The following is a 24,854-nucleotide window of genomic DNA, read 5'->3' as shown; positions in this document are numbered from 1 at the left end:
TTAACCTTTCTGACTAGCTCAGGTGGCAGAGCACTTGCCTGACATGCTTGAGTCGAAGGATGCTTCATATAGCATTGATTTTTATATACCAAAAACACCTGGACAACCAGAAACATGTTTGATTTTCCTAAGTCTGTATTAAAAGTAAAACGTTGCTTGTAAAATTGTGTTGCTACAGTACTACAAACGGATTAAAATAGCAATGCTCAGTATGGTAATTGGCTTCCCATAATCTAAATTAACAAGGCAATTAATCACTCCATTAAAAAATTTTCATGGCGAGGTGTGAAATTATAAGTACTGTGTAGCTTAACAGTTAAAAATCTTTTACACTGCCTAATAATTAGGGTTAGTGGATTTAACAAAACATATCCTGTTAAAATCCTTTTCATCTTTAACTGCATTGTGGATTCAAGTTTTCTTTTAATGTCTCAATCAGTGCCTCGCAATTGGCACATCAAAGGTACATTGGCCATTATGTTTGTGTCGGTCTGTCTATCTCTGTGTGTTAAAAAAATAAGCCCACCTCCTATGAGAGAAGAGAGAGTAGTGCAAATGGAGTCAGATTTTGGGTAGTATGGTGACCGATTCCTATCCACTCACCCCACAGAGTAATGGATGGCAACTGTACGTATGTCGAGCCATGGAATAAAACAAAATTCACAAGAACACCATTGTTTAAGAACATCGTTGTATTGTTTTAATAACAATACTGATTGAAACATGTGCATATATGGAACATAAATATTAATATGGATACGAAAATGCCAGCATTTGTTTTTCAAAGTACATAATAGTACATGTATGTACATGCATGACATAACACAAATATGTATTATAACATTTACATAAAGGAAAATCATTTCTTATTTACATTATGAAAATATCACAGTCAGTAATATATATATTTCAACATTCCTTCAAAAATCTGTTTGAATCTATTTGTTTTCAAAATTATCAAATGCAAAATATTTTTTGAAAACCCCCCAAACAGAATGGAAAATAACCAGATAAAAAGAATGAACAGAAATATTAACAGTACAGTTTGCAGCCATTACATTTTCTTCACAATACAACAAAAATTACTAGGCAATTGGCATTGTGTAATTTAACATAATTAATGATGATCTGGCACCCTACCAATGTTTAGTTCTGTGCATCTTATATTTTCAAACTTTAGCGGCAGAATTTACAAAGCCTGTTTATAACTTACACACGTGTAACTATATAAATTTACAATGCTTAAACACCTGCGTTTTTAACAAAAACAGGCTTTGTAAATTCGACCCTAATAGTTACAGCATTTCCACTCCTTTCTTTGCTTGGCAAGCTTTTTTTCAGGGAAAATAAGGGCAGGTTCCCTTTCATTAATTATTTGCAGGAGCAACATAGGATAAAGGATTTTGTGAAGGATGGGGGTAAACCTCGGCCCTCACAAAAAGCATTTTGTCCTTTGGGTTGCAATTGCCTTATCTATACGTCACAACAGTGATATAGATTCTATAAAAAATTATTACCAAATCAATATGAAAAAGTTAAGACAAGATCGAGAAAAGTTATAGAATTAGCTGAAATATAGTTACTAGAGATGAAATTTAGTGGACTCAATTAATTTGTGGTAAATCTTTAATTTTACAGGTTTTAACATAATTTTTTCTTCTTTTTAAAACAAACAGAATTTCAATACAGTAAAACAGAAATAACAATAAGTTAGCTTTCCAACACATTCAATATGAAATACATTTGCTAACTTAAGCATCAGTCCAAATTTACTAAATAACAAAGGATTTTATTCCAGCTATACACCTCTTGCTACATGGTAAGTGACTGGCCATGTTAATTAGACCATCTAATTAGCATAACAATCGGTGAGGGATGGCTTTTTCCATGTTAAATTTGTACTCATATATACATTTCTTTACAAGTGCAGGGGGACTGGCTAGAATATAAAATGGTCCTCTTTACTTAAGTTTTTTTGGGGTTTTCTCTTACAAATGAGTAAGGACGGGCTAATACATTATTTAATCTTCTCCATGTTTTTTTTACCATATAAGGTCTGGCTAATAAATTATATTTACTGGTTCCCTCTCATTTTTGTTTTTGGTTTGTTTTCTTTACCAGTATGCAGACCTGTTAATATGGATATTACTTCACACACCTGTGAGGACTAGCTAATAGACATACTAAATACTAATCCTTTTTAAATGCATTTTGATGCTTTATACGTATGGTTTTTTTTTACCAACATGCCAAGACTGACCTAAACACTAATTAGTCCTCTGTGTACGCTTTGATTCTCTACATGTATGTTTCTTTACCAACATGCAAGAACTGGCTAATAAAAAATTTAGTCCTCTCTTTGCATGCACTTTGATTCTCTACATGTATGTTTCTTTACCAACATGCGAGGACTGGCTAATACAAAATTTAGTCCTCTCTTTGCGTGCACTTTGATTCTCTACATGTATGTTTCTTTACCAACATGAGAGCACTGGCTAACACAAAATTTAGTCCTCTCTTTGCATGCTCTTTGATTCTCTATATGTATGTTTCTTTACCAACATGCGAGGAATGGCTAATACTTGACGTGGTCCTCACCAGAGGACTTGTCAGACTGATCGTGTTCTCCCCTGACGTCCACGTGACTGTATGCATCATCGAGGCGGCTGTGTTTTCGAGATCCGACCGATAGCTGTACGCTTCCACATTGGTCGAGTATCGCAGAATGGGCCTCAGCATCGCCGCGCGGTAGGATGTCGACGCGTCGCCGGCATGCAGTGGGGTCAGTGACACAGTGACGTTGTACGACCGTGACACATGAGAGGGTGTACGCGACAGATGAGAGTATGTACGTGACACATGGGAGGAAGTCGACTGCCTTGAGCCAGAGACGTTTGCCCGAGTAGATGGTGGCAACTGGACATGGTTTTCATTCCGGTCCAGCATGGGAGACGCTTTTAGGAGGGTCTTGCCTTTCACTGGTGAGAGGTAGATGATCTTTATCACCTGGTTTTGTTTCCTCCAGTTAACAAGAATCATCATATGGTGTCGGACGGCAATCTGAAAGTAAAGAGCGACAACGAAATTGTATTATAACTCACGGTGTTTCGTCACAAATGGTACAAATTGTTTGTTTGACACTTGATAAATTTTTTTACATTTATGAAAAATAAAACCATACCAACATATAAACGACGTACTCTCTTTTCGGAATACTGGAAAACATTTCATGGAAAATACTTTTGAAAATTGTATGTTTGAAGGCAGTGTTTGAAGAAAATAGCATCATAAAATAATATATTTACCTTTTACAAAATAAGCATATGGATCCATTGCTTATATAACTTTAGAAAATGTTTTTTTAATTTTCATTATTATTCATACTTACCTAGTACTAGCACTAGTCATCTCCTCCAGTGCAGAATTGTCTTCCTTTGCCCTATCCATATCCGCGCATGGGCAGACAATTCTGCAGTGGAGATGACTCAGGTTGTATAGCATTGTTGTTGTGCTAGTACATTAAGTTGAATAAGACTATTAGAGACTAGACTCGAATATCTTTCGAATGACATCACACATGTACAGTTTGTATGGCATTGTCATGAAATTAAAGTCTCAGACTCTAGTAGAGTCTTCAATGCAGACTCCAAAAGTTTTATAAGCACAACGCTTGAAGAAAAATTACATATGCAGAAAATTGTGAAGGGTGGGTCTAGACTGGTGAGCAAAGTTTGTAGTGTGGGGGGGTGGGGGCAGGTCGGATCATGCTCCCTCAAAAAATACACTGAAAAAAAAGAGAAGAAAATTCACTTGGAGCGGAGGGATTTTGCCTCCAACCCCAAGCCCACCCTTTGTACAAATGACCGGTAATATGTTACATTTATTGTGTACAAAGCTAAAATGGTAATGACGGAGACCTGTCATCAACCTTAAGCCCTGTCTACACGATCATACATTTGTCTTAAAACATTGTTGGACAAGCCGGGACAAATGTCCCCACTTGTTGCGCAACAAATGTAGGACCGTTTAGCCCACTTTTGCAACAAAGTTGGACAACACGGGACAAGCTGCAACATGTTGCAAGATTTAGCTGCATTTTTAATCTTTTGGACAAACGTTGCAGCTTGTCCCCACTTATAACCCATCAGACACTTTAGATGCGTCATGTGACCAATGTTCTACATCACATGATTTCCAAAATGACAGTATCAACACGTAGAGAAGAAAGCATGGTCTCACCACCAAGTAATGAAAATGATAACTTTTATGACCAAAACCCCCGACGCTATAAGAAAAGCAGCTAAAGTTGGGAATGGAGGGTTGGGGAGAGTTGTAATGATTAGGGTTTTCTATCAGAGTGTTTTTGTTTCTTAGTTGTTTCTGTTTTTTTAAAATATTTTCAAACATGCTAAATGCCCTCTCTAGTTCAATTAATTGTTATATAGTGAAATGTAAAAACATTGCCCTTCCTAACATGCAATGCCCCAACACACTGTGCATTCATGTTAACTGGTCAGAAACCTTTATGAAATTGCCCATTAAAATAAACTGCTATGCTTAACTTTACCAAAATTATAAGTTGTTTAGACAGTTCATTACATATTTATTAATCTTAATGGGTTTTTTTTTTTTAAAACCCACAAAAGTAAATAAGAATCTTTATATGATCATATTTCACCTCCAACATACTTTTTGACCTTAAAAAAGATGATGAAGATGTGAGCAGGCTGACAGTGAGACAGATGGTGTGTGTGTGTGTGTGTGTGTGTGTGTGAAAGGCTTAACTTAGTCTTACAATGCACCAGATGATGAAGATGACAAGCAGGCTGACAGTGAGACAGATGGAGTGGTGGGGGGGGGGGGTGAAAGGTTTAACTTGGTCTTACAATGCACCAGATGATGAAGATGACAAGCAGCTGACAGTCAGACAGATGGAGTGGTGGGGGGTGAAAGGTTTAAATTAGTCTTACAATGCACCAGATGATGAAGATGACAAGCAGGTTGACAGTGAGACAGATGGAGTGGTGGGTGAAAGGTTTAACTTGGTCTTACAATGCACCAGATGACGAAGATGACAAGCAGGCTGACAGTGAGACAGATGGGGTGGTGGGGGGGTGAAAGGTTTAACTTGGTCTTACAATGCACCAGATGATGAAGATGACAAGCAGGCTGACAGTGAGACAGATGGAGTGGTGGGGGTGAAAGGTTTAACTTGGTCTTACAATGCACCAGATGATGAAGATGACAAGCAGGCTGACAGTGAGACAGATGGAGTGGTGGGGGGGGGGGGGGGGGGGGTGAAAGGTTTAACTTAGTCTTACAATGCACCAGATGATGAAGATGACAAGCAGGCTGACAGTGAGACAGATGGAGTGGTGGGTGAAAGGTTTAACTTGGTCTTACAATGCACCAGATGATGAAGATGACAAGCAGGCTGACAGTGAGACAGATGGGGTTTAACTTGGTCTTACAATGCACCAGATGATGAAGATGACAAGCAGGCTGACAGTGAGACAGATGGGGTGGTGGGTGAAAGGTTTAACTTGGTCTTACAATGCACCAGATGATGAAGATGACAAGCAGGCTGACAGTGAGACAGATGGGGTGGTGGGGGTGGGGGTGGGTGAAAGGTTTAACTTGGTCGTACAATGCACCAGATGACGAAGATGACGAGCAGGCTGACAGTGAGAAAGATGGGGTGGTGGAGGTGAAAGGTTTAACTTGGTCTTACAATGCACCAGATGATGAAGAAATATATTTCATTAATTTTTTGGTATTTTAATTTTTAAGCACACAAACGCCCCTTTCAAAGCAATAGTTTAAAGCATGCCATTTTCAAAAATATAAAAAATAATTTAAACAGCGCCATATTTAACATATTTAAAAAAATAACAACCAAAAAGATACACAACAATAAAAAAAATGATATTATTTATTGGAATGTTATGTATTCAATAATAAAAGTATAAATCAATCCACATAAGTGGCAGAATTTTTCTACTTCCTTTTTAAGCATAGCCCTACTTTATGGCTTGTCTAGTAAAACATGCTAAATATATTCATCAGTGTAAATAAAGTTACTATACCTAGTACAGCAATTAACAGCATTATCACACACACACACACACACACACACACACACACACAGAGAGAGAGAGACAGACCAAACATCAAAATTCATCACCAAAAATAACCCCCTAAAAGCCCCACTTTATTAACAAATAGTGTAGTACAGCTTCACTCCCACCTACAGATTAGTAATAAAGTGACAAACTTGGGACCAATGTTATTTTTATGTAGGTACATTGCCACATTTGCACTATTTCATTAGTGGGGTCGAACTAATTTGTGGTTAACTGAATCGGGGACGAAACATTAAGACTGGCTATCGTTCTGCATTACGCTTACATTACTTTAAGAGTAGCACTTTTCGCGGCAAAATCTAACAATGGTTTGTAAAAGTTTTTATAGTTTAACTTACTTTAATAAAACAAGATCGGTAGGTATATTAATTAAATAATTAATATTAATGTCATGAATGTGTCACAGATTACTGGTAGCCAAATAGTATTTAGTGAAATGTTGCACATGAAAGTCATACGAAAATAATTTATGAAAAGAATTGTGCATCCGTTTCTTTTGTTTCGTACAATCGTAAGTGTTCTGTTATATGTTCAGGTTTTTACACACCGTGGCGAAGTTGCATGCATCGCCACGGAACCGATGTCTGCCCCGTAGTAATTACTATATGATATTTGAAATATCTTTAAAATGAATACATAAACTACATAGCAAGTAAGACAAATTTCATACATGGCTTCAGTTTACTCAATTGTCAAAAATATTTTCATTGGTTGGCTGTTGGCAAATACAGCCAATAGACAAACGTCTTAGTAATAGCACGAAACAGTCGATAACACGTTAAAAACCTAGCCAAGCCAAGGTAATACCAAGTTCAGGTTGCAATGGAGAATTCAGAATAATAAACTCTGTTTAACAAACTCGGGATTTAAAAATGTAGAAAATTATAAATATATTCAGAAATGGTTGCTTCCCCCCCAAAAAAGATAGTGAATTTGGAAAAAATTCCGGATATTTGGCATTAATTCCGGATATGAGTTAAACATTCTGCATTTTTCAGAAAATTCCAGAAAGTTGGTCGCCCTGTGAAGATGACGAACAGGCTGACAGTGAGACAGATGTGTGTGTGTGTGTGTGTGTGTGTGTGTGTGTGTGTGTGTGTGTGAAAGGTTTAACTTGGTCTTGCAATGCACCAGATGACGAAGATGACAAGCAGGCTGACAGTGAGACAGATGGAGTGGTGGGGGGTGAAAGGTTTAACTTGGTCTTACAATGCACCAGATGATGAAGATGACAAGCAGGCTGACAGTGAGACAGATGGGGTGGTGGGGGTGAAAGGTTTAACTTGGTCTTACAATGCACCAGATGATGAAGATGACAAGCAGGCTGACAGTGAGGTAGATAAAGGTTTAACTTGGTCTTACAATGCACCAGATGATGAAGATGACAAGCAGGCTGACAGTGAGACAGATGGGGTGGTGGGGGGTGAAAGGTTTAACTTGGTCTTACAATGCACCAGATGATGAAGATGACAAGCAGGCGGACAGTGAGGTAGATGGGGTGGTGGGGGTGAAAGGTTTAACTTGGTCTTACAATGCACCAGATGATGAAGATGTGAGCAGATGAGACAGATGGTGTGTGTGTGTGTGTGTGTGTTTGTGTGTGTGAAAGGCAGGCTTACAATGCACCAGATGAGAAGATGACAAGCAGGCTGACAGTGAGGTAGATGGGGTGGTGGGGGTGAAAGGTTTAACTTGGTCTTACAATGCACCAGATGATGAAGATGACAAGCAGGCGGATAGTGAGGTAGATGAGGTGGTGGGGGTGAAAGGTTTAACTTGGTCTTACAATGCACCAGATGATGAAGATGACAAGCAGGCTGACAGTGTGGGGTGGTGGGGGGTGAAAGGTTTAACTTGGTCTTACAATGCACCAGATGATGAAGATGACAAGCAGGCGGACAGTGAGGTAGATGGGGTGGTGGGGGTGAAAGGTTTAACTTGGTCTTACAATGCACCAGATGATGAAGATGACAGTGAGCAGGCTGTGTGTGTGTGTGTTTGTGTGTGTGAAAGTGAGGTCTTACAATGCACCAGATGATGAAGATGACAAGCAGGCTGACAGTGAGACAGATGGAGTGGTGGGGGTGAAAGGTTTAACTTGGTCTTACAATGCACCAGATGATGAAGATGACAAGCAGGCTGACAGTGAGACAGATGGGGTGGTGGGGGGTGAAAGGTTTAACTTGGTCTTACAATGCACCAGATGATGAAGATGACAAGCAGGCGGACAGTGAGGTAGATGGGGTGGTGGGGGTGAAAGGTTTAACTTGGTCTTACAATGCACCAGATGATGAAGATGTGAGCAGGCTGACAGTGAGACAGATGGTGTGTGTGTGTGTGTGTTTGTGTGTGTGAAAGGCTTAACTTGGTCTTACAATGCACCAGATGATGAAGATGACAAGCAGGCTGACAGTGAGACAGATGGAGTGGTGGGGGGTGAAAGGTTTAACTTGGTCTTACAATGCACCAGATGATGAAGATGACAAGCAGGCTGACAGTGAGACAGATGGGGTGGGGGTGAAAGGTTTAACTTGGTCTTACAATGCACCAGATGATGAAGATGACAAGCAGGCTGACAGTGAGACAGATGGAGTGGTGGGGGGTGAAAGGTTTAACTTGGTCTTACAATGCACCAGATGACGAAGATGACAAGCAGGCTGACAGTGAGACAGATGGGGTGGTGGGGGTGGGGGTGGGTGAAAGGTTTAACTTGGTCGTACAATGCACCAGATGACGAGCAGGCTGACAGTGAGACAGATGGGGTGGAGGGGGGGGTGAAAGGTTTAACTTGGTCTTACAGTGCACCAGATGACGAAGATGACGAGCAGGCTGACAGTGAGACAGATGAGCCCGGGCACCTCCCAGCGGTCGTTCCACTTGGAGTAGTAGCTGACGCCGTTCAGACACAGGTAGGCGCTGAGGACCGTCAGTGGGGCGAGCACCACGAAACACGCCAGGTCGCAGATCATGTTCTTACGCTCAGAACCAGACCTCGAGTGCTGGAGGAACTGCAGAACAGGAAAATCACAAATGGATGGCTGCATTATATAAAACAAATATAAAACTTCAGACAATACATGCCACGAGGAGAGTGAAATAATATTTCATCAAATGGTCTGACCTACTCAATGTTTTATTATTATCTTGTTAATATTATTATATATAGTATATAACAGTAGATGTAAATTTATTTGTTAACTTCATGTAGTAAGACACATTCATTATAATTGTTATTTATTTATATCTTGACAAATTTGTTTACAAATTGCACATAAGAAAGAACAGTTTTGTTATCCCCAAAATAACATCCTCTTTTTTTTATTACATCAAGGCAAATTAACATTGTTAACAAAAAGATATTTTTAGTTATGGCTAGGACAGGGTATAAGTGAGATTATATGAAATTCTGTTACATGGAAAAATGTAATACTCATCGTTTACAAAGTAACATAAAAAAACACCAAAACCCCCAGCCTCGGTGGTGTCGTGGTTATGCCATCGGACTTAAGGCTGGTAGGTAAAGGGTTTGCAGCCCAGAGCGAGTTTTAACGACTCGTTGGGTAGGTGTAAGACCACTACACCCTTTTCTCTCTCACTAACAAATAATAACTAACCCACTGTCCTGAACAGACAGCCCAGATAGCTGAGGTGCATGCCCATGACAGCATGCTTGAACCTAATTGGATATAAGCACAAAAATAAGTTGAAATGAACTGAAACATAAAAAGCTAGTAAATACTAACATCCCAAACAGATCTCGGTATCCGTCGTACTTTGAATTCGTATTTACAGATTTCACAGCGTGATGTGTTTGACGTACCCAACCACCGCTCCAGACAACTCAGATGAAGCATTCCTACTGAGCCAGCACAGTAGCATGGTGACAGAAGACTTTCATGTGTTTCCCCTTCATGACAAATACGACAGATGGCTACAGAATCACTGAAAAAAATAAAACATTAATTGCTGCCAATTTGGTATGAAAATGAAAAAGGGAAAAAAATTGTTTAAAGGACACCTTAGCACATCTAAACTAGGCTATTTGGTGTCTAACATAATTTTGGTAATTTCGACACTTGGTCAGAGATATTAGTTAATATTACATAATTATAGGATATTACACAAGCTTCCATTTCATATTATGTTTATGTCCCAAGTGAAATAATGTTCAGTTGTCATGAGCAAGTGACAATGAAAATTATTTAATGTTTTGATATGTACCAAGATATTTTTCACCAAATGGGTAATTATTAATAACGGGGTATAGCAACATTCCATTTTTCAGCAGGTGAAATAAAAACTATTCTGCTAAAATCACCCCAAAAGAGCGCAGGTCATTTTTTAAGGGATAGACACAATATAATGTACGATCATGTCATCTTCTATTTAGCTGAGGCTGAGATTGTGATTCTGTTGTATTTTTGATTTCCACACACTGTCACAAACCCTCCAGTCCACTCATGCTGTGTTATTTCCAGCAGGCCAGATTTTTTCTTAGCAGGACAAATTTCCTTTGGCCTGCTATTTAAAAAAATAAATAACAGTAGGCCATTTTTTACTTCCCAGCCTGAACCCTGCATAATGTCAATATTTAAAAAATAAACCGATGCAATCACATATTCATTAGCTTCAACCCATTTACGATATATGACATTTGGAGAAGAAAAAAAATAACAGTGTCCCATCATTTTAATTGCACCTCCTACTTCCATTCTTAATGACATCAATAAACAACAGGGAACAGTAAATTTAGTGCTTTTTAAGCTGGAGGGGTGAAAAACAAATACCCCACCCAAAGCACCCCAGGTACATGTGTAGGAATCTTAACAGGGAAGTGTAGACTGGCAAGAAACATTTATGGGGAAGTTAAGTCATGCTCCTCCAGCAAATATATTGAAAAAAAATATGCTTGAAGTGTGTGTGTGTGTGTGTGTGTGGGGGGGGGGGCCTTTTAACTCTTAAACACCCCCCCACTACGTTCCTATGGGCCTGATAATAAAAGAGGCTTTGTTTACTTGGATATACTGATATGCACGTCGGAGTGTGCTGTGATTGTCGGACCTGACCCCGGGGTGCTGGTCTGCTTTGGAACGGGGGTGCGTGGCGTGGATGGCAGGGTGGCTATGCTCCTGGTCTTCGATTTCTTCCTTGGTAGTTCGTCCAGCATTCTGCACTCGGAACTCTGCCATCCTGGATCGAGATCCAGCAAGGAGCTGGACGATTCGGACACCGCAGCACAGAAACTGGGTGTGCGCCACGGCAACTTGGTGCTTTCATACGATGATGATGATGATGGCTGAAATATATCCAAAACAAAAATTGCATCAAAAGTCGAACTTGATCTATAATAGATCATGATAAAGGTATATTATAACAAAAATATCAGTTCAATATCTTGAGGCATTGTGAAAAACAAGCATTCTGAGTGTACCGGTACTGTTAAAGCTGTACATGTCCCCTATTGGCCTCAACAAATCTCCTACTTTCAAGGGTCATAACTATCAAAAATGGGTAAATCACCATGAAAATTAAACTTGATCTATAACAGTACATAATTTCATTTCAATATGCAAAACAAATTCAAAAAAAAAAAAAAAAATTAAGTTTAGTTACTAGCTCTTTTTTCTTTTTCTTTTTTTAAATATTTATTGCCCCTGATATTTATATATTGATAATGTCAGGGTTAATTCATAAATTCTTGTTTTTGTATCTTCTAAGTTCAAGGGCCACAACTATGTAAAAGAAAAAATGGATAAATCGCCATGAAAGTTAAACTTGATCTGTGGCAGAACAATAAAACTATAAACGAAATTTCACTTCAATACCTTGAGACATTGTCAAAAAAAGTCTGAAAAACCAATTTATGTATATCCTAAGTTCTATTAAGGGCCATAACTCTGACAAAAATGGGTAAATCACCAAGATGGTCAAACTTGATCTGTAACAGAATATGATAAAGCCATACACAAAATTTCAGTTCAATATCTTGATGTATTGCAAACAAAGGTCTGGAAAACTATACTCTTCAAAAAAAAGTAGGGGAACCTGAAATATTAATGTTAATATCAACTATTAGACCGAACATAAGTTTTGACCACAGACATCCTAGTAAAGAACGTTCAGGTCTGTTTATCAACACACCAAAACACATTCCATAGTTTGCACATGCAGAACGCAGTTGCCCCGTACACGTGCGTGGGGTGTCATTCTCGATTTTGACAATTTCCAGGAAGGTCCATTAATCACTGTGGAACATTATTTCTGTCAATCGTTTTCATTCTGTTGATCATACAGTTGTTATTGTTGTGTTTTTAGTCATTTTTATTGTTTGAATTTACAATTTACTGATAAAAAAACATCAACTTTCAAATTTCAAAGATCTTTGGTGGTCATAAAACATATTGTAATACTGAACTACCAGTTGTAATGTTTGCCCAATTAATTCACTCTTATCATATAACCATTCCCTACAGCTAATATACATGTACCTTACAATTTTGGCAATTGTAAATTCTTATTAGAGTTCCCCTACTTTTTTTAAAGAGTATATATATGAAACCAGTGGACAGACAGAAGGGCGGAGATGATTAAACCCTATAGTCCCCTCCGGTTGGACTAATAAAAAGATAATTAGATAGAAAGACAGACAGGTAGGTAAGTAGATCGACAGACAAGCTACAAACAAATAAATAAACAGACCTCACCATGAAAAAAATTAGGAGAGTAATTAATTGTTCACCTACAGGTAACTTAAGATTATGGGGAGCCATTTAAGATATAACCACATTGATATTATACAACTAAGGGCAGCTAAAATTACTCTTCTTGAACTAGGGAGAGTGAGGGTGATATCACTGCTCCCTTTAAACGGTAAGGTCGAAATAAATAAAATATTCATGTATTGTACAAGTAGTGATATGTATGTGTAACTAATTTCAAAGTTTGTCATTGGACTCAACAAAGCTGTGCTGTGGTAAAGCACTCATTTGATAGGGGATGGATCCTAGACCGACCGCGGGCCCATTGGGCTATTTGTCATTCCAGCCAGTGCACCACAACAGCTGTGGTATGTGCTATCTTGTCTGTGGGATAATGTATACAATAGATCCTTTTCTACTAATGGAAAAATGTAGCAGCTTTCCTCTCTGAGACTATGTCAAAATTATATATAAAAATTACCAAATAGTTTAAATCCAGTAGCCAGTCCTCTATGTCAAAGGCTCTAAAAACTAACCCTAACCCTATACTTAAAACTACCCTAACCATTGAAAGGGGGGTACGGGTCGAACTCATGTCATCCCCTGGGCCAGAAAATATTTGTCTGTCGCCTCACAGACTGCCCTACCAATGTGGTTACCATCCGCCACCAAAATATAGTCCGTCTCATCCTCCAAAAAAACCCATGTTTTTTGTTTATACTTTCAGTTTGGTTTAACGTAAGAAGAAAAGTAAAAGTTTTTTGAAAATAACTCAAAATTACTACTTTCTGCTGAGAAATAAATAACTTGTAATAAATTTCAAAGTATGAAAAAAAGGCGTTCCCTGTGGGACGGACTATAGTTGGACAATACTTGTGGGGGAAATACTTCGGCTACAGTAATTGTTTGTTTTTAGTTAAAATTAATAACCGCTTGCAGTGCTGACCAAGCCTATCGTCTTCACCAACCTGCACTTCATTTTGAAGCCGGACATTTTGAAGCGGAACGTTTTCTTCTATGTCGAGACAGACAAGCGTCTGCTGTTTATCGCTTGCTGCAGAAAACTGACTTTCTAAACTCCTTCTGGCAGTTGATTTCTTCTTTTGGAGTAAATCGTCAGTGACCTCATCGTCGCTTGAATCATATGGCTGCATGTGTTATAAACAATTAGTGTTTACACATTTACAGGTATAAACAAATGGGTGTTTACAGATACTGACCCGTGAGACGCGATAACTTGACAGACACAAAACTTTGAAATATGCCACGGTTTCATTGTCACGTGATGTAAACGATCACGTGATCGCATGGAAAGGGCGAAGTTTTTAGCCGCAAATGTTTCGTCTGACGCGCAATATGAAATTAAAAAGTTTGTTAAGGACACCACTAAAACATATTGATTTATTAATCATCCGCTCATGGATGTTAAACATTTGGTAATATTGACATAGTCTTAGAGAGAAAACCCGCAGCATTTTTCATGTGGCAAGGGATCTTTTATATGCACCATCCGACAGACAGGATAGCACATACCACGGCTATCTAATATCCATGAGTCATTGTACGTGTTTCAGGTTTACAACAATAAAATTAACCATCTGCTTAATGGTTGGATCCAGGACAAATTTTTAGGGGGTGGAGAGAAAAAAGGGGCACATTGGCTCGTTAAAAGGGTAACCAACTTTTCTGGGGGCTTGGACCAACCTTCTCATCTTTCCTTCGAACCTCTTTGGGTATAAGGAAGGAAGTTAATGGTTTATTTAACAACGCACTCAACACATTTTATTTACGGTTATATGGCGTCGGGCTTATGGTTAAGGACCACACATATATTGAGGGAGAAAACCCGCTGTCGCCACTTCATGGGCTACTCTTTTCGATTAGCAGCAAGGAATCTTTGATATGCACCATTCCATAGACATGACAGCACATACCACGGCTTTTGATGTACCAGTCGTGGTGCACTGGCTGGAGCGAGAAATAGCCCAATGGGCCCACTGACGGGGATCGATCCCAAACCGACCGCGCATCAAGCGAGCAATTTACCACTGGGCTACGTCACGCCCTCTTTGGGTATAAATTATATTTAGTTACAGTAAAAAAAATATATATATACATGTAATATATTTAGGCCACCCCATCAAAAATTGCGTCATATTAATTTTTTAAAGTTTTAATTTTTTTTTTAAAGTAGTCTATAGGATGTTTTTGTTTTAAGGACGCGGTCAAAATTTATTAACCTCCGTTTCCCTATTTATTATTTTTGGCGTTAATTTTCTAATTTCTAAATTGGCCCTAGTAGTTAGGTGATTCCTTTCCCGAGTCAGACCCCCGATCTCATCGGAGCCGGCCTCGGGATAGGCGTGTTCGAAACCATAGAGGTATATCATAATATGGACACGTTAAACTCCTAGTCAAGTTAAAAGGGTAGCCTATCAGTTTTCACATTTGCAGTTAATATGAATGTGTGTATATATATATATATATATATATATATATATATATATATATATATATATATATATATATATATATATATATATATATATATCACAGTGTGCGAACGGAAATGTACACTAAATGACTAGCTGCGGTTTTTTGTAGCGCTAGCTTTAATAAAGATTATTATATGAGGCCCGACGGAGCATTTTTTTTAAAGTGGGGTGGGTTAATGATCAGAGTCGTTGTTAAGCATGACAAAAGATGGGGGGGGGGGGGGGGGCAAGGCAAATTTTAAAAACTGGATGACTTTAAACGCCTTTTCTTGGCATCTGAATAGCAAAATTAACAATTTTTAAACAATAACTTATAACTATTTTAAGCATTAGTCCTATTGTGCATAGTATTATAACTCAAGAATGTGGGGTTTTCCCCCCCCCTTGACATCTTGATAGCAGAATTACCCATTATAAGATAGTGATTACTTCCTCAAACCCCAAAATTATTATTTAAAAGAGTTCAAACCCGTTATTCTTATATCTCAATCACTAAATCGTGAATTTTAGCGTTGACTGGGGACGGAGAACGAGGAGGGGGACCCGGGAAAAAGCCATAGAATCAATTTTGCTTCGTATATAAGTATGACTATCATATATTTCACTGTCATTTGACTTTGATAACGTTTTATTAAAGGGTACTATTCTAGGGACAGATCTGTCTAGGTAGGGCAGACATAGCATACACAAAAAAAAAGAATTTTTTTTTTTCAAAGGGGCACATGTAAGCACTTGTAAATAAAAACTTTAAAAGGCACTATTCTAGGGACGGCTCGAGGTCAAGGTCAAGGTCAAAGGGTTTTACGTGCACGTTCAGAGCAAGCTGTTGTAGCGCACGCCTGTCGTGGGCACAGGTGCCGGCCTTGGCCGGCCTCTTTGTCCAAGACAGGAAAGGTGGGGGGGGGGGGGAGGAGAAGGGACCGTCTGCACTGGCAGGTGCAAGGAAGCACCAGCAGTCCGATTGAATCGGTAGCAGGCGGATGGGTTTTGGGTGCTATGGAATTTTGGAGCGATATGCCAAAGAGAAAAGGTGCGCAGTTTTGTTGAGTAATTTGGCGCAATTTTGAACGGTCGGTCGAAAGGTAAAAATTTGAGCTAGTATAGGGACGGCTCGGTCTAGGTGGAGCAGTTATACATAAAACACGATACAAAGGGGCATACAGTTGTAAATTATACATTGGGCTATTTCTCGTTCCAGTCAGTGCACCACGACTGGTATAACAAAGGCCGTGGTGTGTACTATTCTGTCTGTGGGATGGTGCATATAAAATATCCCCTGCTGCTAATCGAAAAGAGTAGCCCATGAAGTGGCGACAGCAGGTTTCCTCTAAATATATATATATATATATCTGTGTGGTCCTTAACCATATGTCTGACGCCATATAACCGTAAATAAAATGTGTTGAGTGCGCCATTAAATAAAACATTTCCTTCTTCCTTTTGTAAATTATAATTTTAACTGGAACAATTCTAGGGACGGCTCTGTTTAGGCAAAGCAGTTATACATAAATAAAAAAAAAAAACCCTATACAAATGGGCATTTGTAAATTATAACCGTAACTGGAACTATTCTAGGAATGGCTCTGTCTAAGTAGGGCAGTTATACATTAAAAAAACAACAACCCAAAACCCCAAAAAACAACAACCCCGATACAAAGGCGCATTTGTAAATTTTAGCTGCAAAGGGCACTATTCTAGAGACAGCTGTCTAAGTAGGACAGATATACATAAAAATTACAGAGCCTGTTGTTTATTAGTAATTTTGAAAATATATACAATTTTAAAGCAAAAACTATTAAGGCTATCATTATGCAACTTTGATCACGCAACTTTAAGGCGCTCATTACTCGCGTTAGACAATGTGGTGAACCCTATTAAGACTCAGTAACACAGACACACATCTGCAAATTTGTGCATACACGCACAACTTAACTGCAAGCAGCAAAAAATGCTTACGTGTAAAACAATTTTTACACAAACAAAAAGAGCACTTAAACATTTTGAGGGCACTTGAAAAATTTGGGGGATACGTCCCCCTGGTCCCCACTGTGGATCCGCCTCTGGCTGCTTAACATACTGGTCAGGCACGTCGGACCAAATTAATATTTGGGGTGGGGGTGGGGGGCAGACTGATGCACAGCTCGGGGACATTTAAAGCTACAGTCTCAAAAATACATTTTTCCCCTGTCTTGGTGGTATAGTGGTTAAGTCATCGGACCTGAGGCTAATAGGTAATGTGTTAACATCCCGATGTACTATCAGCTCCCACCCAGAGTGAATGGAATTATATGCTGATTATTCAGGGTCTCTGAATTCGTTACCTATTAATAATAGTACAGCATATCGAACATACCAACAATCACTCGTGGGTGCTATCAATCACCGACTTGTATGATTTAACACTAATTGTATTAATTAGTAAAACTTGCACTCGCTCGATTTCCATGTTGGACTATAAAAAAAAAAAAAAAAAAAAAAAAAAAAAATTCGCCCTGCACCCGACCAAGAGCCTGTAGTCCCTGGACCCTGACTTCTAATTTTATCACGCCACAGGTTGACAGCTCTGACATCCCGATGTACCAGCTCCCACCCAGTGAGTTTTAGCGACTGAGTGCGCAGATGTTAGGCCACGAGACCGATGTTTTAGCCCACTATTCTACAGAACAGACATACTAAATGGCTGAAGTGTGTACCCACAGCAGCGTGTTTGTACCTTAATTGGATACAAACAAGAATAAATTAACTGTTTTCATTATTATCAGGCCGGAACGCACCTCACACTTGGAGACCAAAATGTACACGTGTTTATATAAATACAGAATAAATCTGGCTTAATTGAGATAATTAATGAATAACTATCAACATTTAATAATTCCATATAAAAAATTTGAACTTTCGTTATGATAAATATAACTTATGAGACCGCTTGTACCGATGGGGACTGATCCTAGAAAGAACGGGGGGGGGGGGGGGGTAGAGTGCTGTACCACTGGGCTACGTCTCGCACCCTTTCAGGGACATAGTCCACCAGCTTCTTCAAGCCAGAAAGTACAAATACTGGACTGGACTAGTGATTCACATTCAGAGCAAGCTGTTGTAGCGCACGCTTATCTTGGGCACAGGTACCAACCTCAGCCGGTTTCTCTGTCCAAGACAGGATACTGCATGGTCACAGCTATAAATATACCCCTGTCCTTCATTCGATTGTTAACTGTTATATGTAACACCTAATTAAATTGCGTATGATTCAGTTGGGTGTCTGCCATGGCTGGTGTAGTTACATCACATGTATAGGTTGTGTTTTTACCAAATAGTAAGCGTCGAATTGGTAATCCTTGCCAGTCAATAGCGGCCGTGTCGCACACCTGAATCTTGGCCCGTTTAGTACTTAATTACCATAGGCCTGTGTGTTACACGCTGAGGAAACTTCACACAAGAATCTATTACTTCTGCTTCATACACTCATGTGGCTGTTATTGCACGCGTACATTTCCCCCATTACACACTTGGTTAGCCAGGCTACGTGGACATGGCTTAGTTCATAAGACATAATCCTTTTAAAGTCTGTGGCAGTTTCATTTTATATTTGCAGGTCTTCTGCAGGGGATTTTGGACTAATGGTGGTTTTCAAATAGGCAAAGAAAACCACTCCTAATATTACAGTTGAAGTAATGGAATACAAAATATAGCAGTTCTGAAGACAGTACGAGCATTGGGAACAACATCAGTTAGCACTATTATAAAGAAAGATACCGTTGATGTTTTCCAGTCGTCTGATGACGTTCTTTTGACATGAGATGAATGAAAATCTGTGGGGATAGGATAACGTGCCACGATGTCCGATACATCTCCAGAGCAGATGACATTGATTCTGAGTCCCAGGGCAAGGGGACTGTATCGGCGTAGAGGTGGGTACATCAACCGATACAAGTTTCAGAGAGAACGGCTGAGAGCGTTGCAAAATATAGAAGATGAGTCTATACCCACTGGCAGCACGTTTCACAGGACCAATCTACCGAAAGTAAGGTTTTAAAGAGACGTCTCATTTTTAGTTTATAAAAACTGAATACTTATTTATATGTTGAACTGTTTGTTAAGGTGTTGAATATAAAAATACCACTCCCACTTCCCATCTGAAGAAATCTTTTCAAAACAAATTACTAGTAGTAAGTGTTAAATATAAAACATCACTTGTACATACTTCCCTTCTAGAAGCATTGTATGGAAAACGAAAATATGTGCATTAAGTGTGAAAACAGTTTCCCTAATAACTACTGCCACAGTTGCTACTGCTATTTGTATTATTACTACTACAGTACTATACTACTACTACTAGTACTATACTACTACTACTACTACTACTACTACTACTACTACTACTACTACTACTACTACTACTACTACTACTAGAGGCGGATATAGGGAGTGGGGAGAGGGGCCCCCTATATTTTGCGAGTTATCATTTTATTATATATTAATTTTCATACCCCTCCAAACCTCCCCCAAAGTTTCGTTGGCATTCCGCCTCATGTCATTCCCCCCTAAATGGATTTTCTGGATCCGCCACTGACTACTACTACTACTACTACTACTACTACTACTACTATTGTGTATACCGTCAGTAGTTAATACTGTCATCACCATCATAGCTCAATGACGCTACTTCCATGCCTATTTTCCATAACTAAGCGAACAAATACTGGTACTATACATCAGTATATCTCATTTATTATATAACATTTAGTGAAATATCTTAAAGTATCAACGACTCCACTAGAGCACATTGATTTATTAATCACTGGCTATTGGCTGTCAAACATTTGGTTATTTTGACATATAGTCTAAGAGAGGAAACCCGCTACATTTTTTCATTAGTAGCAAGGGATCTTTTATAAGCATCATCCCCCCCCCCCCCCCCCCCCCAATAAAAAAAAAAAGAAAAGAAAAAAGGATAGCCTTTGATGTACCAGTCGCGGTGCACTGACTGGAAGAAGAAATAACCCAATGGGTCCACCGACGGGGATCGATCCTAAACCGACAGCGCATCAGGTAAGCGCTTTACCACGGAGCTACGTCCCACCCCGGCCCGATCCTGTGATGGTTGTAAAAGTCAGCGTGCCTTAACTTTACAGTGACTGATTGCAGAAATCATGATATTGTCTGTGTTCTTTGGACTCTGCCATGTTCAGAGATATGATGTTGAAAATGCTAAATAGCATGGCATCTGTCATACAAAGAGCCCAGTATCAAAATAGCTAAGTAATGATGACCAGTTTTGTTATTCTGTTTTGTTAGTCATGTTCCAGATGTGCATCTCTTTTCCAGTTGACGTAAAATAAACTTTAGCCACTAGTAATTCAAACTCCAGGACGATCCAAAACATAGTGGATTCACTTTGTCAGAACTGATAAAACAAGCAAGAGATATGTAAACTAACTGCAAAACCCCCTAGCTGTAATAGATTCTGTTAAAAACGCATTTCTTCATACAATCACAACTTACTCCAATATATCGATTGGTTTAACAAAGGCCGTAGTATGTACTATCCTGTCTGTGGGATGGTGCATATAAAAGATCCCTTACTGCTAATTGAAAAGAGTAGCCCATGAAGTGGCGACAGCGGGTTTCCTATCTCAATTTCCTTCCTTCCTTCTTCCAATATATTGTTAGTTTGTCTCTGGTATCCATAGGTTATACTTTATTTAAGTCTAATCAACACTAAACATTTCATTTGGTATGGAAGCAGTCTTGATACTTTGTCCTTTATATACCTAATTTCTTACAGCTGACTCAACCTCTTCCACCAGAGAGGGACACATCGACCGTGTCGTCTGCTAGCAGTAGATCCATTGAAACCATCAAGCTCCCCTCAGTACCCAGTACGACTAAGGTGGGGCAGTACATAAAGAACCACCCTCCAATGAGAAGTTTTCACGTCAAGGTTAGTACTACTGTCGTTTAAACATATACACGTACACTTACACATATATAAACATGCATATACAATCTGATTACAATTAGCTCTACTGGTCTACCATGTCCAGGTGACATTTCATCTATAAATAACAATTTAAATATCGGCCAATTACACTTCGCCTTTTATAGCGTTATTCGGGAGCATACAAATTCTAAAAATATTGGGCGAGACTATTAATTTTATGCAATAGGCTCACTTGTTGGTCTATTTCAGCATTAAAAAGGGGGAAAAGTGCAGTAATAAACTCTGGATTGTATACTAGTATAAACAGATTTTATGGCTATACCATCACGGGTTTGTTTTTCGTCTTGATGATGATGATAGCTAGTTTAACGTGCCCATATACCACTAGGGTTTCGAACACGCCCATCCCGAGTCCGACCTCCGATAAGATCATTGGCCTGACTCGGGATGGAGGGGGGGGGGGGGGGGGGGGGTTGAAAATGGGCAGAATTTTGAAAATAGCAATTAGTAAAGAAGTTATTAGTTTAAATAAAAAAAATAAAAAGGTTACAAGCCAAAAATAAAAAAGAATTGACTGCTCGGCCGAATATTTATATAATTTGGAGCATTTTAGAAGGACAGTCCAAAATTAAATAAGAGAAAGAAGAGAGGATCGGACTATTTAATAATATTAAAAAAAAGAAGTAATTTCGACATAAAATTTTGAACGCAGATCTAAAAGTTTAAAGTCCGATCGATATGTCCACGCGAGTGGCCTCGTTAAGGCCGTTTGGGTGCACAGCTTAAAGGGACGAGATGGGTTGCATCCCGTCAAGAAAACCCATAGATTGACAGTCGATAGACGTTGAAGGTGTAGTGCTGTGCTGAAATACGGATCTCGAGAAGCCGAATCCGTCTGAACGAAAGAGAGTATCAGACTAGGGTATAGTCCAGTCATCATGGGTTGGTATAGTGGTGCGGACGGGCCCGACTCCGGAGAATACGAGATGGTATCACTATAAAGCAAGGTAAAGTCTAGAAAAAGAGTAGTAGGGGCCGATCCCGCTTCCTATTTCTTCTTAGAGTGGGGCGGTCAATCTTCCAGTGCTGCTAGGACAGGTTCGGACATGTAGAGACTAAACGCGAACAACCGTGGCGTTCTGCAGAATGGCCGTCATACGAGTCACGAAAAAAACAAGTCGACAGTCAGACGGAGAAATGACGTGGAGGCAAGAAATCTCGCTAAAAAAGAATCCAACCTGGTGGTGCAGGCTGTCGAAACGAGAAGCGTTTCATCGTTCAATCAGTTCCAATGGCCGCATACATCCCAGTAGAAAACTTCATTTCGCTGACAAAAACAACGAAATGAAGGACCCCCAAGTCGAGCACACGAAAGCACGTGCAGTGTGCACAAGCGAAACAAACACGTCTTACCGCGTGGAGCTCCAGACTGGGAATCTTTTGTCTTGAAACGAATTTTATATAAAATTTTATATTGAAATTAGTTTCCGGCATACTTCGTAATTCACCCTCGGCATAATCCCGAATGTTTTCAAATTCTTTTCAAATCACTGGCATGATTTTGCAAGTAAGGTTTTGATTGGTCGAATGAAAGGTCATCTGGACATGAGCTCCAACGGGCTGCTGTTAGATCCACAGGTAATTAATCGGTGGAGCTAATTTTAATTGGATTGATGCATATATACATGTATATGGTGGTAACGATATTACATGTACCTGTTTTATGGCATTCTACGAATAACCTAAGCACATATGTTACAATAAGTTGCTTAGTGTGTATAATTCTTAACAATGAAAGAGTTAAACTCTATTGCCTAAAACAGATATTCTCTATTTAAATAAATAAATAAATAAATAAATAACTTCATGTAAATAAATAAATAAATATAAATAAATAAATAAATAACAAAGACAAAAAAAACACCCAAAAAACAAAAACAAAACCAGAACACTCCACAATCATCTCTAACCAAAAAAAAGAGTACTCTCAGCCCCTCAACAAATCACAAACAAAAACACATGGTCACCACCCCACCTCGACCCCCTGCAACAAAACAAATCCAATAATAATCATTAAAAACAAAACTTTATCATTTGTATTTTTTTTCTTGATGCTTTGGTTATGACAGAATTCCATAGGAACAGACACGAAATGCAGGTAGAACACATTCTGTTGACGTTTGCACAGATATTCTCTATTTAAATAAATAAATAAATAAATAAATAACTTCATGTAAATAAATAAATAAATAAATAACAAAGACAAAAAAACCACCCAAAAAACAAAAACAAAACCAGAACACTCCACAATCATCTCTAACCAAAAAAAAGAGTACTCTCAGCCCCTCAACAAATCACAAACAAAAACCACCCCACCTCGACCCCCTGCAACAAAACAAATCCAATAATAATCATTAAAAACAAAACTTTATCATTTGTATTTTTTTTCTTGATGCTTTGGTTATGACAGAATTCCATAGGAACAGACACGAAATGCAGGTAGAACACATTCTGTTGACGTTTGCACTGTTCTGTTTGTTGATCACATTATAAAAATTAATGCATTTCAGCTTTATCCTGACCACTATTCGCGGATTGCTCGATCTTTGCCCAGTCTCCCTTCCATCCCAGGTTCACCACATCCCCTGCACGCAGCCATGTCACCATCTCCGGATGCTGACGAACCAGACTTTCCCGTCCACACCAAGCCAGTCCTTATTCCTAGCAGACACAGATTCGAGGTCATTGCTTTTCAAAAGACAATTCATCAAGAAAAAACCGAGCTTCAGACACTAATTCCCACGAGAGACAGAAAGAAACCAGCGTACCATCTAGATGCAATTCCGCCCTCCCCTCTAAACAGTGAACCAGATGACAAACCGGTGATTCAGAAGCACCATCGGGAGAGGGAGGCCAAGAACTTGCGCCCTGTGTTGACTTCCAAGCCTCCGCTCGGACGCCCGCATCGGAGATATCGAACAGACCGCTTCTCTGATTCCAAGAGTGATGGCGATATCCACATAAGGAAGAAGTGGAAGGATCATTGTGGATGTCTGAGATGTCAGATGATCAAACGCCAGTGGCAAGAAGGGGATGAACTGTACAAGGTGTGGGGCAACTACCCGTGCCATCATATCGACCCTGCAGCAATGGCCGACGATGATGACGATTAGAAATCTTAAAATTTTCAAAGACAATTTAAGCTATTCCAGCACCAACTGTGTCTGTGTAGCAAGAATATGTAGCTAGGATGATGTCAGTTACCCAGAGACACATACATCCACGCACAAGAGCGATATTCATATATTGCATGGTGCACGGATCATTCGAGGAGAATATATTCTGTTTATGTATCTTGTTACCTATAGGGTTAATAGGGTCTTATTAAAATATAGAATTCTGGGACAAGGAATTAAATGTTTGGCAATCCCATGTTTGATTCGCTTTCCTGGGTGTTTCAATCAAGTGAACCTAGGCCCAAATATCCTTGGTTGTTTTTATTTTTATGTTTGTGTACATCAGAGAGAGAGAGAGAGAGAGAGAGAGAGAGAGAGAGAGAGAGAGAGAGAGAGAGAGA

At 39.1% G+C, this 24,854-nt stretch overlaps 2 protein-coding genes across 4 annotated transcripts; one reads left to right on the top strand and one right to left on the bottom strand.

Moving 5' to 3' along the window:
- Positions 1-677: 677 nt before the first annotated feature.
- On the bottom strand, positions 678-14,218 carry LOC121387042 (E3 ubiquitin-protein ligase MARCHF8-like). 2 transcript variants are annotated; one of them, XM_041518056.1, is made up of 5 exons: positions 13,810-14,218; positions 11,159-11,439; positions 9,887-10,085; positions 8,942-9,151; positions 678-3,060 (listed from the first exon to the last, which is right to left on the bottom strand). In XM_041518056.1, exons 1-5 carry the CDS (start codon positions 13,993-13,995, stop codon positions 2,539-2,541), a joined length of 1,398 nt encoding a protein of 465 aa, XP_041373990.1. In that variant the 5' UTR covers positions 13,996-14,218; the 3' UTR covers positions 678-2,538. The 2 variants fall into 2 exon arrangements, with proteins under 2 accessions (XP_041373990.1, XP_041373997.1); XM_041518063.1 differs by lacking the exon at positions 13,810-14,218 and adding an exon at positions 13,323-13,437.
- Positions 13,893-24,854, top strand: LOC121387059. Of its 2 annotated transcripts, none has more exons than XM_041518079.1 (4): positions 13,893-14,029; positions 19,106-19,357; positions 21,122-21,277; positions 23,848-24,854. In XM_041518079.1, the coding sequence occupies exons 2-4, from the start codon at positions 19,172-19,174 to the stop codon at positions 24,448-24,450; spliced, it is 945 nt and encodes a 314-aa protein (XP_041374013.1). In that variant the 5' UTR covers positions 13,893-14,029; positions 19,106-19,171; the 3' UTR covers positions 24,451-24,854. The 2 variants fall into 2 exon arrangements, with proteins under 2 accessions (XP_041374013.1, XP_041374006.1); XM_041518072.1 differs by having other exon boundaries at positions 18,929-19,357.

The sequence above is a fragment of the Gigantopelta aegis genome, chromosome 2 (genome assembly GCF_016097555.1).
Source record: "Gigantopelta aegis isolate Gae_Host chromosome 2, Gae_host_genome, whole genome shotgun sequence".
Taxonomy (NCBI): Eukaryota; Metazoa; Mollusca; class Gastropoda; order Neomphalida; family Peltospiridae; genus Gigantopelta; species Gigantopelta aegis.
Note: the sequence above shows the minus strand (reverse complement) of the source record. Positions and strands in the feature narration are given on the sequence as shown.

Coding starts and splice junctions, on each gene's coding strand:
- LOC121387042 (XM_041518056.1), bottom strand. CDS start 13,995: ATGCAGCCATATGATTCAAGCGACGATGAGGTCACTGACGATTTACTC. Junction 11,440..13,809: donor GGCTTCAAAATGAAGTGCAG/GTTGGTGAAGAC, acceptor GATATATTTCAG/CCATCATCATCATCATCGTA. Junction 9,152..9,886: donor TACCGAGATCTGTTTGGGAT/GTTAGTATTTAC, acceptor CCTGTTCTGCAG/TTCCTCCAGCACTCGAGGTC.
- LOC121387059 (XM_041518079.1), top strand. CDS start 19,172: ATGTCCGATACATCTCCAGAGCAGATGACATTGATTCTGAGTCCCAGG. Junction 19,358..21,121: donor ACAGGACCAATCTACCGAAA/GTAAGGTTTTAA, acceptor AATTTCTTACAG/CTGACTCAACCTCTTCCACC. Junction 21,278..23,847: donor TGAGAAGTTTTCACGTCAAG/GTTAGTACTACT, acceptor AATGCATTTCAG/CTTTATCCTGACCACTATTC.